This window comes from Haemaphysalis longicornis, unplaced genomic scaffold (assembly GCF_048455015.1).
Source record: "Haemaphysalis longicornis isolate Haplotype H1 unplaced genomic scaffold, Haemaphysalis longicornis Haplotype H1 scaffold_26, whole genome shotgun sequence".
Taxonomy (NCBI): domain Eukaryota; kingdom Metazoa; phylum Arthropoda; class Arachnida; order Ixodida; family Ixodidae; genus Haemaphysalis; species Haemaphysalis longicornis.
The window spans coordinates 148,818-168,306 of record NW_027526319.1 but is presented as its reverse complement, the minus strand read 5'-3'; the positions used below and the strand labels follow the sequence as shown (position 1 = coordinate 168,306).

At 45.0% G+C, this 19,489-nt stretch overlaps 1 protein-coding gene across 1 annotated transcript in view; it reads right to left on the bottom strand.

Annotated features, from left to right (window-relative positions):
• LOC144172744 (monocarboxylate transporter 5-like) overlaps positions 1 to 19,489 on the bottom strand; it is a 91,678-nt gene that overhangs the window by 5,945 nt on the left and 66,244 nt on the right. The window contains exons 4-5 of the mRNA XM_077701354.1: positions 3,091 to 3,234; positions 831 to 1,862 (exon numbers count right to left, since the gene is read on the bottom strand). Coding sequence (XP_077557480.1) covers positions 831 to 1,862; positions 3,091 to 3,234 — 1,176 coding nt within the window. The remainder of the gene's footprint in view (positions 1 to 830; positions 1,863 to 3,090; positions 3,235 to 19,489) is intronic.

Genomic DNA, 19,489 nt, shown 5'->3' with positions numbered 1-19,489 from the left:
ACCAGGAAAATAATAGATGGTGAGGAAGGGGCGTCAGAAAAAATTGATATTGCGATTGTATTGTCACGTGCTTTTTAAGTGAGGACAGCCTTATGCTGGGGCTTCCAATAAAAGACGCCGACGAAGAGCGCTTGGCGCAAAACGGATCCTCGGCATCTCATCGCGAGCTGGTGGCTGGAACTCGCTGCTCAAGCGCTTTCTGGTCTATTCCCCTCCACCGCTTCTCTTGCTTTTTAGGACCTTCATTAAAGCCCACGGCTACCAGAAACATCATTTCCTGTACGCTACAGCACGTACATTACTCCCACTCAGTTTTCACTGAATATAGATGGGAAAATTACAGTGGCAGCTTGATTCACCTTATTGCGGCACTCCATGGAATACCTATACATTAGAGGATTTGTTTCAGAATTCGTTAGGTTAGGCCAATAAAATATTGTGTGATAACTTATTAAAACTAATTTCGAGAATTCGCTTCGGCATTTCTGGTATCCAACCTTATTTTACCATCCCCCCCCCCCCAGCTGCGATAAAATAAGTTGTAATTCGCCTGCCTTTCGCATTTTCCTAGAAGCGTTCTTGATGTGAATAGGTTTCCAAAGTAGCTGCCAGGAGTTTCGTTACCGTCATTTGCAACGCAGGTTGAAATATAAATATTTTGTTAAAAATCCTGGACTGCACATCCAAACCCTTAAGCCCTGCCGAAAGCACTTGTGATTTATTTATCGTTACCCTAGAGCCCAACTTCACTAAAACAGTAATCTCCTGAACACGCGCTAGGTAGAAAAGAACCGTAGTTCAAGGATCTTGCAGCTATCTTTCGCCCTTACCTGTTATCGATGGCGTAGCGAACTGGAGAGGTATCGCCATTAATCCACTCAGTCCCCACACAAGTGGAATTCGATGAGCTCCATGGTAATCCGCTACAATCACTGTTATCAACGGTGAAAGGCTGGACTGCATCATTGATGATAACAGATACACACCTAAATAGGCTTCAAAGCCTGATGTCAATGGTAGCACAAGTGTCGTCACGGAGTGTAAAAGCAGCGCCACTACGGTCACTAGCATGCGGCTCATGCAGCCGTGATCTGCAAACGCCATGATGGCTATGCGGCCAATGAAGTCGCTTGCTGCGGAGTACGTCACCATCAGCTCAGCTTTCGAACGATCGGTACCCTTGTCCAAACCGTAGTCAACAACCACTGCCTTTATAGCTACAACGCCGTACTGGGCGATCGCAAACATGAGTATTTTTGTATAAAATCCAGGGCTCAGAAGTATTTTCCGCTGGTCTTTCCCGATACCTCCCTTGTAATCATCAAGACTTCGGTTGCGCTGGAATAGACCCCCGCCAGTTCCAGCGACGGTGTCCCGGCTTTGTTGTTTACTTCGAGGTTGATTAGAGGTGGCTGCCTGAACTTTTTCACCTGAGGCGTTGCTTACATTAGTAAAAACTGCACTCCCGTTTAGGACTCTTCTCATGGTTATGTTCTCAGAACTTGAAATTGATTGCTTCGAAGAAGATGAGACGATGTCAGTGATGGGTGTTCTTACATCTTCCTTTGGCGGCCCTAACTGAACTTTATCGGCTTCTTTGAAGTGGCATTGCCTTCGACTGGTGAAGGGTTCTCTTCGAAGTGTCAGCATGAACGCAGTGACGTGCAAGCACAGAGCCCCACACACGCCGAGCGCTCCACGCAGGCCGTACTCTGCTGTAAGGGAGGAAAGAATCTTGGGGAAGATGAGACCGGAGATCGTGTGCCCGCCTTCTTTTAAGCCCATGGCGATGCTGCGGTACTTCTGGAAGCAAGTGCCGATGGCGACGGCTACCACAGTTTCCACTATGCCCATTCCAGCACCTGAAAGGTAAAACGGACAAGAGTTAAAGCTGTCTCGCCTTGTGCGGAAGGAGGAAGACAGGGAAATGACGATGTGTGTAATCTTAGACCTCAAATTTTTGTTGATCATACCGGGTTTAAAGAAAACTATTTTTATGTATCTGGTGCCTGCGTTTTTCTGGGGGGGAAATTCTGAATGCACTAACATGTTTACAACCGAACCATTGGGCCTACAGCTTTTCGTATGCTCGTCGGAAGTATACTGTTGTAGTGCTGTGGTGCAGTTTATTTGAGAGATTTTTTGTGCCTGCTCCTATTCAGAAACTCGCTATAGCCATTCTCACGTTATTTCCCGCCAAGAAAACACAGTAAATAACAGCCTATCATTTTGTAAAGATTCCACGCATCACTCGTGGTGTATAGTGAGTAAATCACGTGTATCTGTATTGCAAGACTTCATGAATAGTTTGGATTAGTGTTTGGTGCTTATTGAAAAGTAGAAATTATGACAGCGTGCCAAGGTTTCCTCTACTCTGTATTGCTCCGCTTGGCACAATTAGCTCCTCGACATCGAGAAAACCAAACCTTTCCTGGCTGTAAACGTGATTGCAACCCTTAATTCGTATTATTGGCACATAAGTGCCAGCCACCATTTTAAGTGCACAAATTAGTTTCTTGAAATATGTGGAATTCTGCCTTCCAGGTGACTTCTCGGCTTTAACGCATTGCTATGTTCAACGCAGCTTTATAGTCGCAGCGGAGGTCAGTATTAGTGTTCGATGTAAAAAAAAACTATAATTGCCCTGGGCCTAATGGGACTGAAACAACCACCGGAAGGCAGGTTAGTGACCTGAAAAATCATGCTGGCCGATGCCTTTAGAGCTATAAAACGACCGAAATGTTTAAAAATATCCGTCTAGCATGGTAACATTTGCCACAGCATCCAACAATGATAACGGTACTAAACGTTGCCCCCTTTTGTGCGACCAATGACAATGATGAGCATGTGCTGCAAAAAGTTATGGCAACCATTTACGCGGGGCTCATTTCGTGTATTTGATTAAAATAAGTACAATTTTGATAATGTTCACAATAAAAACTGCAGTTTCCATCAAAGAAGCTATTTGTACAGGTCGCTGATGCTACACAGGTTCTGTCAGTCAAAGTACAGAAACAATATGAAGTATTACACTGGAAGTCATACATATCTAGTCAAAGATCTGTAATTTAGTATAATTAATAGACTCACCCTGGAATGCACCCAAGAACACGATGATAAGTGTCATGTCTGTAGCAAAGACGCAGATCATAGGACTTATCCAAACGAGAAAGCTTCCGACCATGGCGATTTGGAATAGGCTAAGATACGTTTGAAGTAGCGGTACCAGCAACCCTGGAAAAGTAGACGCCATTTCAGAACCTAAAATTATACTAGGGTATTCTCCTAAAGCAAGGACTCGCCGAAAGTTTGACGAAGAAATCAACATGCACCACGCTGCAATGCTCTAAACAATGAATGCGACTACACGTTGTTCTTAAACGTACGGGTATAGACACCTGAAAGTGGCGTGCAAGCTCTCTTGAAACTGTTGCTTCCAGTAGGCTCGTTATGGGCCGCGATTTTCCGTGGCGTTGCGGAAGTCCATTTTTTCCTCTATTTCTTCATTTACCTTTGTACCGTATGGGCCAAAGCAAACATTACATTGATGGAGTTGGGGGATCGAAGTAAACGTTTTATACAGTTTCGAAGAGGACGAATCAGTTGAACAGAAGAAAAGAAACGCAGTAGTACTAGCAGAAACGATGGTAGGAGCAAATTATCAACTGTTAGGCGAGAGGCGGGGGAAAAGGGGTGAAACAGCGTATCGGCAACCGAATGCACTGCGAAAACATTTTGGCGTTAGGTATTTCGTTTGAGACAGCAATCAGCCATATTTTCATTTTCTCTCCCTGCTATCAGTGGAGGCCAATTCTACAAGGCGGGGATGAAATGACCTTTAGTGCCCGAGACTCTACACATGGTGAAACGTAGGACAAAAAAATGGCCGTGTATCTGCTCCTTTCGTTGTAAATGTCGAAAAACGACAATAGTCGGCTGGTGCCCCTGCCAAGTAAATGCCTCCCTTCTCTTTCCGCTCACCTCTCATGCTGTTCCTCTCCCGTCTCGTTCCTCCCAAGACAACATGCAAGAGGTTTGCTGAAGTCAATTTAAATTTACCGCGTTCCAGTGCTCCAGTCCGGGTGCCTCGATGCCAGCGCTGCCGCACGGCGGAGACGCGCGTGAATCGAAACACCGTACTGAAATGTTTATAAACCACGTTGCGCTACTCCATGTGCGTTCCAAAGAGAACGTGGAAGCTATTTAGTGGAACCTTTCCTACTGCATTGCCGTTCAATTTCTTAAACTGCCGCCAGGAGCTATCGTGGCGCGGGCAACAGCTGGAGACGCAATGATTTTTTTTGTAGAATTTCATTTGCTGTAGCAAAACCAAAGCATCTATAATTTTTTTAATAAACGAATACTGCAAATATCACTCATGTATTGCTTTTTTGCCTTATATTTGTGCAATTTATAGTTCTTGTTCTACAAGGTTGAATAGTATGAACGTTTCAACCGGACTCACACACTTAGATTTGGCTGTGGGTATATGAAACTATTACGCAGCTTGTGTTTCACTTTGTTCGGGTGGCTGAATCGTGTCCCGACTAGACAGGTTTTATCTAACTCCAGACCAAATCACCGCTTTGTCAAACATAGAAGTAAATCAATTCCCTTGTATGGCCGGTTACATTTCCGACCATTGCCCAGTGCTCCTGTCCCTATTTACAGGTCACCGTAGACTTGATGGCGCCCGACACTGGAAGCTTGATACTAGAATACTGCAAGATGACGTTGCGTTATTGTCATTAAAAACGAATATTTCTTCTTCCCCACCAGTCGTAGGCACCATACAACAGTGGGACAGTTTAAAATCCATATGGAGGCGACAAGATCAAACAGCTGGCCAACAAAAAAAGGTTCCTGACACAGCTTAGCTTAACAACACGCTCAAGCGTATCCGGATACTTAGATAAGATAAAGAACTAACGCCTTTAATGAGTGAATATCTTGGCATCCTTACGGAGCGGTACAAACGCCAACTAGATGAAATAATGCAGCCATCCACTGCTTAGAATATTCATGGTCCTTGCAACGGTAGTTTAGAAATTCAAAGATTTTTGGCGACGCGTCAAACTCCAAACATTATAGAGTGTGTGCGCTGCCCGGATAACACCTTCTCCACAGACCCATCAGCTATAAAATCAGGGTTTATTTCTTTTCTGAGGTCTTTGCAAGAGATTCGCTCGAGATAGATGAAAGACACATGATAGCACAACTATGTTCTGCTTCAAATTCTCTACCTCAGGTTCCAGAAAGCATACACTCCCAAATACTGAAATACGTTACCTGTTCCAAGCTATACGACATTTTAAGAGAAATGAAAACCCGATCGGCGCCTGGTACGGACGGTTTGCCAACCGAATTCTACAAGCGCTGCTGGTCAGAATTAGGCTCTTCCTTAGTGCAACTTATAAATTCAATCCTAGCAGATCAGCGGCTTCCAAACTCGTTTAAGAGAGGCCGTCTAATCTTACTCTTGAAAGAAGGAAAAGACCCCTCTCTCCCGAGTTCTTACAGACCAATAACCGTTTTAAATGCGGACTACAAGATTTTAACTTCCCTTTTGGTGTCAAGAATTAAAGCTCTTTGGCCGGACCTCCTATCACTCCAACAAATTGGCTCGGTCACATACAGAAATATTTTTTTCGGCACTTAGCCTAACTCGAGACATACTAGCCCATATGCACCAAACTGGTAGTGCCACCTTGTGTGTCTCTTTAGACCAAAAACAGTCATTTGATAGGGTCAACCATTCATACCTGCTTGCCATATTTCAGGCATATTGGTTTCCCTCTGAATTTGTTCAGCTTCTCCGAGAATTGCATGATAATTTATCCAGTGACCTGGTCATTAATGGCGTGGTACAGGGTGAAATTGCAATTCTTAGAGGTGTCAGACAAGGATGCCCCTTGTCGCCGCTTGTTTTTGTCGTAGGTCTAGACCCCTTCACAGCAAACTCGTTGACAACCACAAATTTAGGGGTCTCCCCTTGCCCGGACAAGGCTCGGTTAAAGTGTCGGCGGAGGCAGATGACGTCACTATTTTTATCCGGGACACTGATAGCCTCACGGCTGTTTTAGGGGACTTCGAGTCTTATGCTCGACTTTCAGGTGCCGAGTTAAATGTCACAAAAAGTGCTGTCCTCCCTCCGGGAAACGCTACACTTGCCCCCATTCATAATTTAAAAATAGTTCGAGACCTAAAGATTCTCGGCGTCAAATTTACCGAAGAAGGTGTTTCTCCAGACATGTGGCCCGTGTTAGTTGATGATATTCAAAAGAATGTTGCCCGGGCTAGGTCTTTCAACTTCTCTTCTTCGGAGAAATCATATCTGATTAAATGCGTTTTTCTTTCTAAATTATTTTTTGTCTCCAGGATTATGCTGCCTCCCAATTCTGTTACGCGCAAAGTGTCCCGCGACATTTTTTTCTTTCTTTTGGGATGGAAGCACGGAGCGTTTAGCGAGAGATGCCCTGCGCCTCCCACGCCGCTCTGGAGGTTATGGTCTCCCTTGCATCGACCTCGTGAGCCAGTTGTCGGCTCTTAGAGTCGTCTCTTCACTTCTCAGTGACGTAGAAGCTCCGGGCAGACCTTTGATCCTCTACTTTCTCGGTCTTTCTAGACGGGTTCTTTGCCCAACTATGGCCACCAACCTACACCCCAGTGCAGCTATCCCGTCGAGACTCCTCAAGGCCGTCATTACTTTAGCTAAGAAAATTCGTGCACTGGATGGTGATCTCGATTTTGTGAATGAACAACCTGCTAGGCTGTGTGAAAAAATAGTTACAGCGAGGTAGGGCCAGATTTCCCCTGGTTACGGTTGACTTCAGGTAGGCTGCCAGAGGACGCCAAAAACACAGTGGCAAAAAGCGTGGCGAATTCTTACCAAAAAAAAACAGATTATTTCGCTGGGGAGTAACACAGAACTCTTCCTGACCCAACTGCGGCCAACCAGAATCCACGGCACACACTTTCTCAAGCTGCACTGTTGCGCGTTGCTTTTGGCGCATCATACACCGTGCCGCTCCAAGTTTGGGGCTTGCACGGTATCAACTGAGAGAACAGTGCCCTGGCACTCCCCTAGGCAAACTATTCATAGTAATTGGCGATTATATACTATGTCGTAATCGCTGCAGGGCCGTTGCACAGAATCGCAGGCTACATATGCAGTGGCCCTTGCTTTCATTTTTCAGACAACACCTCAGGACCTTTCTGGAAGGCTAGTCAGCCCTTTTGGGTGAGGAAGAGTTTCTGCGACATTGGTCTACCCGGTTTATTAAGGTTTCAAACAAGAGGGTTATTATGCATGGCAGTTTTCCAGACCTGTGTCCTTTGGTATTTTTGTTGTAACAATTAATTTTGGTGTTAGAACTGTGTGTTAGTGCGCTACAGTACCCGTTGCAACATAACACCAACCCTGTTCTGTATATTGCTGCTTTTTTGAAGCGAATGTTTTTGTATCCTTGTTTCCCTCGCATGTTAATCTTTTGGTTGTAACAACTCTAAATTGTTTGTATGTTAATATTTTGTCTACAATCAACTTGAAGCTGTTTATGCGTTTCTGTAAGTGTCTGTGACTGGCAGCCTTCGGGCTCTATTAGTCTTGTAGCAAAAGGCGCTGTACTTGTTTATTTGTTTCTGGTTGTTACGTTGTATCATTGATACCGGGATTTCTTGATAATAAATTTATCCTTTCATGCAGAGAGACAGACATACAGACAGACCAAAATTTTTGCGTTTAAGTAGCCCAAGAAAGACTATCGTCTTTAAAACGGTTGTATTTGTTGAGTCCAGTACAAGTTTTCAGCCCGCATGGGTGCCCCAACCGTTGTACATGTCGAAAACGGTACCCTTTTCGCCGCTTAGGGGACGACACCGGCCGATGACCGCGGGGGTGCCCCAGCCAGTTGGGTGTACAGGCAGGTACGCGTCTTTTAACCTACTACGTGGACGCCAGCAATCTGACGACGTTGAGACCTCCCATCGTGACGTCACCTGCCGAGCATGTGACTTGAGCGTCCGTCCCGATCTTGAGGGTGCTCGCGCGCCTCGCCGTGGCCCAGTGTCCACGTACGAGTACTGAATAACGCCACCACAGCACACCAATTTCGTTCGTGTCCTGCGTTCTCTGTGGGATTTTGCATTCGAAGTGGATATTGTGAGACGGACATAATTGGACCACCTCCCTCCCCTCCCCGCCACCCTTATCGGCTTCTCTGCCAGCCGTTTCCCAACAAAGTTTTATCTATATCAACCTACTCTCCGGGTATCAATTAGGTCCTTTAAAATAGTTTTCTAGAAGATCAGCCGACAAGGTGGTCGCTTGGTTATAAATGAAGCATGTATTTTAAAATAAATCCACCCAAATTGATAGTGGTGGCCGCGTAAAGCCGAAATTAGCTATATTTTTAAATGAAAATAAACGCAAACGTGGCGTTCGGCATCCGCGTCTCTAAATGTGCTCCGAAAAATGTCCAAATGCGTAAACATAACGTACAGAAAGTTCTGTGCCCGTCCAAGATTTGAATCCAAGTCCAACACGCATGTCCTGCGCCATCACGGAGCATTGTCACCAGGAAACAAAAGTTAGACCTAGTGATTGTGTTGTTGTTTTCGACTAAGAAACGTGTGTTAGTTGTAGGAATACCTGTATTTTATTTGTGCAATGGCATTTGAGGTGGAAGAGCGCCAAAGCAAATAATTTGTGGTCTTTGCATGTTGATATTAGTCAATTAAGACGCTTGGGATATGAGGACCACGTCTTGAAGGGACACTGAAGTGAATTTGTCAAGCTCCCATTTTTGCTTGCACTGCGTAGACTGGCACAAAATTAACACACTTTAAATCGTTTACCCGGTTGACAAGTCGGTAATTATTTTACAAAGCGCGAAAGAAGAAAAACTACCATGCGCGATTTGCGGCGGCCGCACCAACTAAACGCTGTGACGACAGGAGGAAGTGCACCGTGATTGGACGATGTCCAAGATTACCATTCAAACAAGTTTCGGTTTCGGTTCTGTCAAACAACATGCTTGACATCCGATGTTATCGTTGGATGGGCATTCTCGATATCTCGGTAATCGTCATACCACCCGCGATTCTGCCATGTTGTCGGCTGTAAAATGCCTAAGATGTAAAATGCCTCCCAGGACGGCTTGGAATCGTAGCATTCACTAGCCGAGGCCTACGCAATGGATGAACGCCCTCCGCGTCACCGCAGACGCTCAAGGTCCATGCGCTTTTCCCCCATATTTGGAGCTTGCCTCACTCATGCCTGTATCGTAAAAAGCATGTTCGCACCAGGCCAAGGGTCTGCTGATTCTAGCCTGTGCCCTCTGCCCGCAAGCAGTCCGTGCTTATGGCAACATCACGCCAACGAGAACTCGCTAGCACGTCAGTGTCAGTCTGCGCGCGTTCTGCGAACTCGTTCGTGGAGCAGTGAACATTACGGCCCAAAAATGGTGAACTCAGTTAAGAAAACATCGGCTGAAAACGAAAAAATCAACTTACAAAAAAAAGGTATCCTCGGGGATTCGAACTTTCAACTTGCAAAATAACATGCTTAGTGCTCCGGACCACTCGGCCACGGCTCTGACGGCCCTGGAAATATGAGGTATATAATGTATAACCAGTGTACACTTTCGTTTTCAGCCGATGTTTTCTTAACTGAGTTCACCATTTTTGGGCCGTAACGGCCCAAAAGAATGTGCCTTTCTTCAGTTTCTTAGTCTATACACTGTATAAAGCTCCAAGTCCGGGTCGCTCCACACAAGCGCCTCACAAGCGCACATACGACGCTTCGCTGACTGGTACGCTCGTAGGAAAATCTTAGGCCACATGAAGGCGGGAGAAGTCAGCCAAGTCAATATAGGTACACTGAAGAAATAAAATTAACTGAAAGTTTTACCGTACAGCGTAAAACTAGGGAGCAGGAAGCACTTTTCTGCGCTGGGTGAACAAGCACAGCGGTCAGCAGCATGACTACGCATGTGTACGAACGCTTTTCCGTCTAAGAAATGCATTTGCTGGACGTGAGATATTGTGGAAATTTGGGGGACGCTTACTGCACGGGCGCTATACAACAAATAGTCACCTAAGCTGCTTGAAATGCTAAAAATAAATGAAAGTGTACACTGGTTATACATTATATACCTCATATTTCCAGGGCTGTCAGAGCCGTGGCCGAGTGGTCCGGAGAACTAAGCATGTTATTTTGCAAGTTGAAAGTTCGAAACGAAAAAATCAACTTACAAAAAAAAATGTATCCTCGGGGATTCGAACTTTCAACTTGCAAAATAACATGCTTAGTGCTCCGGACCACTCGGCCACGGCTCTGACGGCCCTGGAAATATGAGGTATATAATGTATAACCAGTGTACACTTTCATTTATTTTTAGCATTTCAAGCAGCTTAGGTGACTATTTGTTGTGTAGCGCCCGTGCAGTAAGCGTCCCCCAAATTTCCACAATATCTCACGTCCAGCAATTGCATTTCTTAGACGGAAAAGCGTTCGTACACATGCGTAGTCATGCTGCTGACCGCTGTGCTTGTTCACCCAGCGCAAAAAAGTGCTTCCTGCTCCCTAGTTTTACGCTGTACGGTAAAACTTTCAGTTAATTTTATTTCTTCAGTATACCTATATTGACTTGGCTGACTTCTCCCGCCTTCATGTGGCCTAATATTTTCCTACTAGCGTACCAGTCAGCGAAGCGTCGTATGTGCGCTTGTGAGGCGCTTGTGTGGAGCGACCCGGACTTGGAGCTTTATACAGTGTATAGACTAAGAAACTGAAGAAAGGCACATTCGTCCATTCGCAAACGTATCGTGGCTTACTTTCAACTGAGCGAACGAATTGCGACGACCCGCCGGCGGCCGCCGACTGACTGTGTCGGAAGGTCGGCGAGCCGTACAGTAGCGCAGTCAAGCCAAGTCATCTCCTCCTGACGCCACACGAAAACGCCACAGAAAATGGGCGAGGATTCAGAGAGGAGGACAGAAGTTTCGAATTGATTTTTAGACTAAATAAATTCGCGGAAACGCACTCAGAGTGGTCGAAACATGGCGTGTGGACTCCGGACTACAATTTGCGCTAGTAATCCCGCAATCTTTACAAATCACTTCAGTGTCCCTTTAAAGGTGTCATCGAGACAAAATACAAGTAAAGACTAATTTGTCCCAATAACAACATTACAAAATTTGTCGCAAACTTCGAAAACATAATGAATATGTATATTAAAGACATCATGTGAAACAGTGGGGACTCCCAAGTCCCTTTCAGGCAACTTTTCTATGACGTCACAGAATCTTTTTCGTGCGGTTACCGGCCCGCAAACTGCCCCATTGCTAAAACACATGACTGGGCGACTGTAGTCGGGCCTGCAGTTCCGTTTGATCGCACCACTTGAACGCTAACGTGCTCTTAACACACTAATAATTACTTCTTTAGTTCCGGCCCTTATGACGTCACTCCTGACGTCGCGTTACAATGAGATCACTTCGTCACTGTAACGCGAAGTTTGAAAACTTTGCCATGCTTGCTTTTTTAGGTTAAAAAATGCCTTTCGTAGCTGAAATTAAACTGGGTGAGGTACTGAAACCTGGTTCTTTCATGGTTTTTTTTTTTTTTAAGATTGTCGCATTCGGGTGTATAGGGCCCTCATCATGGTACCGCCGGGCACCCACCGGTTTCTTTAATGGTTACAGGCGTCCCTGGTCGAGTGCGGACCCTTGAAAGGGGAGTCCACGCCTGGAAAGCTGCCTTTACCCTTGCGAGTTGCCCCTGACCCTTGTCCATCTGGCGGGGCCACCGGTCATCATGCCGCCTTGCCGCATTGCCGGGGCTGAAAGAGTCTGGCGGCATGTCCTGCCACAGGCGGTAGCGAGTTCAGCGTCCACCGTGGCTGTGGAAGGCACCATGTGCATTCGTGTGCTTTGGTGGCGCCGGGCACCCACCGGTAAAACAGGTACAAGCGGCTCGCCGGCCTGGCGCTCGGCCCTTGTGTGGGACTACAACGCTTGGGAAGTTCACCCGGCTTGCATGGGAAATCGCCCTATGGGGCGGCTGCGAAAATTCAGGAACTTAGAAGGGGATCACCAGCGCGGTGGCGGTCACTTTTTGTGGCTGGTCGTTTTCGACCTTTTACCGATTTTCCCACCTTCCCACACCCGCTATAATAACCCAATTTTCGGTTTTACCGCTTTTCAGTTATTTACTTCCTCTGTTCATACTCTACTATCTTCATGACTAACTATATCACTCATACTTCACGTCATAATACCTATGTGTGGGTTTTTTTTTATTCAGTTATTTGTGCCTCCCTTCCAAACCGACCTTTGCTTGCGTGGTAAATCCACGATACTTTCTGTCTCTGCGAAGCCGAACGTCGCAAAACTTGAAATTGGCATAAGCGAGATAACGGTTTGATGAAGGTGAGGAGCATAAAAAGGGGTAATATATAATTTAGAAGGCCCATAATCTAAACCATGATGACGGTAAGAAAAAGTGAAAATGACGATGCGAAAATATGTGTCGGAGACATGTATGGAGGCCTACAGGAGTAATATGCGCATTTATAATTACAGAAGCAACAAACCACCTTAACGTTAACGGCGAATGTGTAGGGCATACAAAGGCGAAGAAGAACACAAAACGGAAGATTACAATCCCCCTTAGTGGGTACGCGCCAATACCGTAAAGGATAAAAGCAAGACCAAAACGACGCAAGAAAAAAAGAACGACGACGATAATAATAAGAGCGCACAGTCGCCTCACTGGAGGCCTGCAGGACAGGACGTAATCGCCAAAGACCAACCCTTACAGCGAAAGCTTCGCCGACTTGGTAATACATTGCATCGGCGGGGAGCGTGGATTGACACGGGGACAAGCGAAGAAAACAAAAACATACACGAGGCGTTTCGTCTGTTCTTTTTTCTTCCCTTATCCCCGCTTCCCGCCGATGCCACCATTACACCTGGAGGGTGGCTCAGCTTTAAATAAAGTGAGGTGCTCTCAACCGCAAGAGATAAGAAAACACCGCACTTAGCACCCAAAGTATTGAACCATTTTTCATGTAGTGTTGCCTCTCAGCCCTTTTCACACTGGGTGCTTCGAACCATAACCTAGTAGAACAATTTCCAACGACTCTGTTCGATGCCTTAAGCTTTTACTTTCAAGGGTAAATTAGTCAAAAAAAACTTTCCAATTAGTTTTGCCTAGTTTGTCAGACTGCTGCTTCTTGACGTACGTTTCAATTGCTGCAGTACCAGAATCGTGTCTGAAGCACGAGAAGCTGTTACACTTAACGTTGTGAGATCCAATTGTCCCGCAGTATGAATATTAGGGCAATTATTATTTATATTATTTCAATGTCCCACAATGCTGCAATTATCACAAATTGTCTGTGTGGCCGTGAAAGCAGTGAAAGTAATTAGTCTACATAAAACTTTTAAATACTTCAGCGCTAGGCTTCCTATCGAAATTATCCCTGCTAACCAGTTTCCACTTCAGAGCTGCACCCGTTTTGCCCTTCATAACAATGTTTTACTTCCTAAAGCTCAAACTAATTATGGTAAACAAGCTGTTCATTTTTCTGCTGCTTACAAATGAAACTGTTTGCCTCACTTGACAAAAAGTGCTTCAAATATTTTTTTCTTTCAAAAATAGCTTACGTGCTCATCTTCAGTCAATTTGAGTTCATTTTGTTTGCGTTTATCACATGTTTTGTTTGCTTTTTACTTTGATTGTGCAATCTCAGTTTTGTAATATATGTTTTGTCGGTTTCAACATAATACTGTAACCACTGTTTGTTAAAACTTTTACTTGTTGATGCTTGTTTTATACGAGGTCCCCCTGCAGTCATTGACTTCGGGACTTCCTCCTGTATATACCCATTGTATGTTGTTTCTTTGTGTTAAATAAACCACCATTGAATCGAAAACTGAGATGCCAGAAAAACTTCACTGATGGTTAGTGGCAGCGTGCCGCATGGTTAGCAGTAGCATCATTTGGGTATAGTAACATTCAAGTGGACCATAGAATAATTACACCTTTAGAACAATTAAACGCATTTTAGTACGCCAGAGGAAATACTTCTGGCTACAAGAAACACTGTATACAAGTAACAAATAAAATCCCCCCGGTATATTTTTCTTCAACAATGCGGTTAAGGTCTATCCCAATAATATGAACAGCCAACCGTACAAGCAAAAGTAACGTTTTTACCAGTGGTAGAATTTATTTCTTTGTTGAGTTTACTCAAATCATTGTGTTCCAAAGCCGCCAAAGCCAGAAAGTTTTTAAATATTCTACCTTCTCTAGACGCACAGTTTTAAATATAGTGTTTCGGATCGGTGATTGAATTATTTCCGTGCATCTTACCAGCTGGTCAGGTATCCCCGCATTGCGAAACTGTAAAAGCTCACCAGAAAGAAACATTGTTACATGACAACAACGTACGTACGTCCTTCCAAAAAAGATGATAGCATCAACGTTTCTCTCACTGTTGCTAATGTTGACCTCACGCGTGTTTTTTTTTTTTACTGATATTGTTGGAGCCGCCTGTTAAACTTGCCCAATCTTTTGGAATAATTTGAGGCGGCGCTGTAATTTTAGTGATGAGCATGTAATCGTAAATACTAAAGCGATCTGCGTTTGGAGTCTGGACAGAGAGGAGGAGACGAAGAAAGAAACGCTCATTGCGAGAGAATTTGTGGTGTTGCAGGAGTGGTTCCCTGTTCACGAGAATTCATGAACTGCCTTAGCACCGGCTGCTTTCTCGATTTGCAGGATCTGGTTCGAGAAGCACGGACTGAACAGCAGTGTCTCCCACTGGTTATGAGGGTTTGGGATATGCGGGAAAGGGGTGGTAGTTGCTTGTTTTTTTTTCTGCATTCTAGGATAACATGTCTGAGTGTACTTGGTTGTTGGAAATATTTGCATTCTGCTGGATACTGGATAAGCTGAAGCACTAGTTTATATGTTCAAATTACATTTTTGCCGTGTGTATGTCTATTACCTCCGTTCTTTTCTATATCCTCAATCTCTACTCCCCACGTTTTCATGTATCCTTCCTTTCGCTTTCGATTCTCCCACCCCCCATGTGTAGGGTAGCCAAACGGACTCTTCTCCGGTTAACCTCCCCGCCTATCCGGTACTGTCTTGTTCTTCTTCACTGCCCCTTACAACGCAATACGGTATCATTTTAACTTGCGCGATGTTCTCGGTATTTAAAAAAACGGGAATTTAACAAACTGGGCTGTTGTCGAGTTTGTCACAGCAAATGGAAACATTCACTGCACAGGGTTTTTGCACTCTGTAAATTTTGAAGCTGTAATTCGCGTTCGATTTTTCAAGGCCACCTAAATCAACTGATGACAACTGTAAGTCCTTTGACCGGTGCACACCTTTGTTTTCCTGCATGTGTTGAACACCTTTCAATACTCTGTCGTATCTCAAGCGTAGGTGTTTATGTGCATGTGCTGTGGAAAGAAACGTCCGGTATACAGGCACAATTCCTCGATGGTGACACAAAGGTACTGTGGTGTGAATTAGGAGTGAACAACCAGAAAAACCGCCTTCGCAACACTTTAAAGAAGATCGTCGATGTCTCAAAATATAGCGTTCTTTTCGCTGCAACGAAACTCTGTATTCATCGACGTGTAGTATTTCTTCGCATTTTGCAAATAATACCTGTTTCTTGTATGTTCCTTCCCCTAGTTCTGTCGATTATTTTACTTCGAGGCGCGCGACGAATGTCTCAAAATTAGTGACTCGGCTGTTCACGATGAGTGATTGTTGCCTGGCTTTAATATTACCCTTTCAATTTGACAAAGTCTCATTGTGCAAACGGGTGGCTTTTTAAGGGTCGGCGTGGGCTAGAATATGCGGTGCTCAAGTAAAGAAATTTCTTTCGAAGTCTAATCACAGGCCGCATAAAAGCTCCCGAAGTTGCGCGTTTATGTATATGTGTTATAAAGCGTTTCGGGGAACTGCACGCGACCTGAGGGGAAAAGGACAGAGAATATAAAAAATGGATTATACAACAAATAATTTCCCAAGAAGGTAGGCGTCTCGGTCATATTCGTCATCTGAGTCGTATTCGTCATTTTGTGCTTACAATACCGAAAAATCTGGAATTTTTCCCCGAGGATTTCGTGGATTAGAGGAGGAGGAAAGAAGCGTTCACTGGAGCGGAAAATGCTCATGTGGGTGGCCTTCCCAGTCCGGATAGCCGCGAGTCGTGGCAGCTGCTCTTGCACGAGACACAACGTTAACCTCCGTCTCTAGCCGTAAAAATTTGTTGCCATGCATTCTCACTGCAGGTCAGACAACAGGTAAGGTCATTGCGATGCCGTGCAACAGCTGGTAGGCGGAAATACATGCCGCGCACCACTGTACAGTGGAAAGCGCTATGGTATGATAATAAATCAGGCGAAATAAAAAAAACTTGTGTACATCATAAAACTGTCCGGAGAAGCCTTCCCTAACAAGGATAAAAGCATCCGGAAAGAGAAGAATAACCTCCTGTTTGTCTCTTATCCTGACGCCAAAAACGTGCTGAGTTCAACTAAGGACAGCAGTGCTAGTAGGCAACTAAGAAACAGTTAGAATGGGAGGCACAAGCGAAAGCGACTGTGTTGAGTCTGCATAAAAAATTATATGTAAATTTGTATCCGCAAGTGATATGAAAGCACTTTATTCGAATGACATTTGTGTTGCTTTCAAAACTATGAAAAGTTGGGTGACTTGGTTAAAATTCACAACTGTCCTTAGTAACAGCAGGAAAGACGGGGAGCGTGTAGAAGGGAATGGCAGATGGGGGAATCGCCGTGTCCTTGAACCGCACCCTTCTGTTCGCACCTTGCGCTTTTGGTATGTATTTCCGCCCAATATAATTGCTTACTTTTACGTATCTTGAAGCTATTATGTCAGGTATTGCTTCCAACGCCATTCATTTTCGGCATTGGTCAGTAGACGCACTGGGAAATGAAGCAAAGATGGCTGCCAGTAAAAAATCCCAAGGACACCAAAGCACTTGTGAATGCGAAAACATAAATTTCCCGTTGAGCGCTTGGCATGCCTTGCTTCGCCTGCCTTTGTGCAAGGGAGTTCTAGTGTTATACGGTTGGAGGCACTATGCTTTGCGATCCTTCTTAACTCTTTCCAATGGCTTCGATATGTTTCTCGTGTGGTGCACAGCTTCCGGTTTCCGCCGCCGCGTAATGGGATAGCTGACGACGGTACTGAATTCATCCGCTTTTCTATTCGATCGTTCGGCTGCGTTCTTCCTCTTCTTCCTCTGTAGTGTACTGGCGCGAAGCGGAGTGGAATACTTTTATTAATGAATGGCCACAAAGTGGAAAGGGCAATTACTGGTCTGGTCAAAACCTTTTCTGTACTGCTGAGGCAAAGGTGGCAGTGTGGAAGGTCTCGGACTATCCACGTTTCCGAAGGGGCTAATCTTTGCTACTGGATGATGATGATGATGATCGTTGGATGTTTATGGCGCAAGGCCAACTGGGGCAAAGAGCGCCAAAACAATAGTCGATAATAGGAGTGAAACCTTAAACACTAAGTAAAATCAGCGAAAACAAAAGTAAAATCACAACACGACAATGAGCATGGCTGGTGTATAGGGCCAGATTTCATGATGCGTGATAGGAAATGAGGTTTAAAAACTTGACGTCGGACAAATACTCAAACACACGTTTCACGGAAACAATGGCATCATCACCTAGGAAAAACGATGGATGTAGGGGAATATGTTGTCTGTAGAGTTCTCTTAAGTGTTTGTGTCGTGTTGTGTGAAGTGCCTTGCATGTGATTAGTATGTGCACTACGGATAGGGCCTCTCCGCACCTGCTGCACTGGGGTCTAGAAGATCCCGTCAGCAGATACGAGTGCGTTGCATGGGTGTGCCCTATCCGCAGCCTACCCAAGGCCACTTCCGTGTGTCTGTTGCGTGTGTCAGTGGTGTATGGTCCCAAGCGTAGTTTTATAGCGTGTAACTTGTTGTCTGTCTGTTCACTCCAGTGTGTTTGCCATGTTCTACGCAAGTGTTGTCTTATGTGTGGCTTGAGGTCTGTATATGGTACGATTGTTATGTCTACGGTGTTCCTGAGTGCAGCAGCAGCTGCCCTCTCGTCTGCCAACTCGTTTCCAGCGATCCCAGCGTTTCCTGGGACCCAGCAGAGGAGCAGCTGATGCTTCTGCGCATACACAGACATGATAGTGTTAAATACAAGATTAGCTATGTGGTTTTTGGGGGGTGTATGCGATGACAGTGCGCGAACAATACTCAAGGAATGTGTGTAGATGATAGACTTTGGGATATGATTTTCAAGTATGTGTCGTACAATCAGTAAAATTCCATATGCTTCTGCTGAAAAAATTGTTGTGTGGACGCTCATGGTTCTGGCTGCACTGAAATCCGGACCATGAGCAGCGCAGGAGACCATGGTGGAGGTTTTAGACGCGTCACTGTAAAATTCTGCAAGTGGGTATTTAAACTGCAGAGACAGAAAGTGCTACAGTATTGCAGCTCGCGGTACCCGATTTTTGTCAAGTTTCATAAAAGATAGGTCGCGCGACACAGGACGAACTTGCCAAGGCGGTAAACTGTTTCAAAAGGATGACCTGTACACATCTAAAAACGAAGCACTGAGATCCGAGGCTCGCTCTTTCACTCTAAGTGAAAAGGGCAGAGGAACGGATGGGCGATTTACAAAGAGCAGAGATGTGGATGTGTCGTTAAAGACAGGATAAAAAGGATGATTATTCAGCGATGAAATTTTAAAAGCATAAAGCAAGCCCATGTATGTTCGTTGGTTCTCAAGGCTCCACTTATTACACTCAACATAAAGACTCTCAGCAGGGCTAGTGCGGAAAGCACCCGACGAAAGACGAAGGCCCAGGTGTAGAACTGGGTCAAGAATTCGCAAGGCTGTCTTAGTCGCCGACCCATACACCACACTGCCATAGTCCAAACGAGACCCAACCAAAGCAGTATACAAGCGAAGCAAGAGTTCTTTGTCGGAACCATAGGATTGGTGGGAAAGAACCTTAAGTATATTCATTGTTTTGAGACATTTATTTTTAAGTTCCTTGATGTGGGGAATGAATGTGAGTTTGTGATCAAACACCACACCTAAGAACTTGTGCTCCTTATTCACAGGAAGCGACACGCCATTAAGAGTAATGTCTGGGTCCGGATGGACCCCGCGCTTCCTGGAGAACACAACGCAGGAGCTTTTTGCAGGATTCAATTTAAACCCATTCTTGTCTGCCCAGCCGGCAAGCTTCTTGACACCAAGCTGGACTTGACGTTCGCATATTGACATATTACATGATTTGAAAGATATTTGCACGTCGTCTACATACATAGAATAAGAGATTGTTGGTGGCAGTGCCTTTCCAGGAGAGTTCATCTTTACTATGACGAGAGTGCAACTCAACACGCCACCTTGCGGCACGCCATTTTCTTGGACG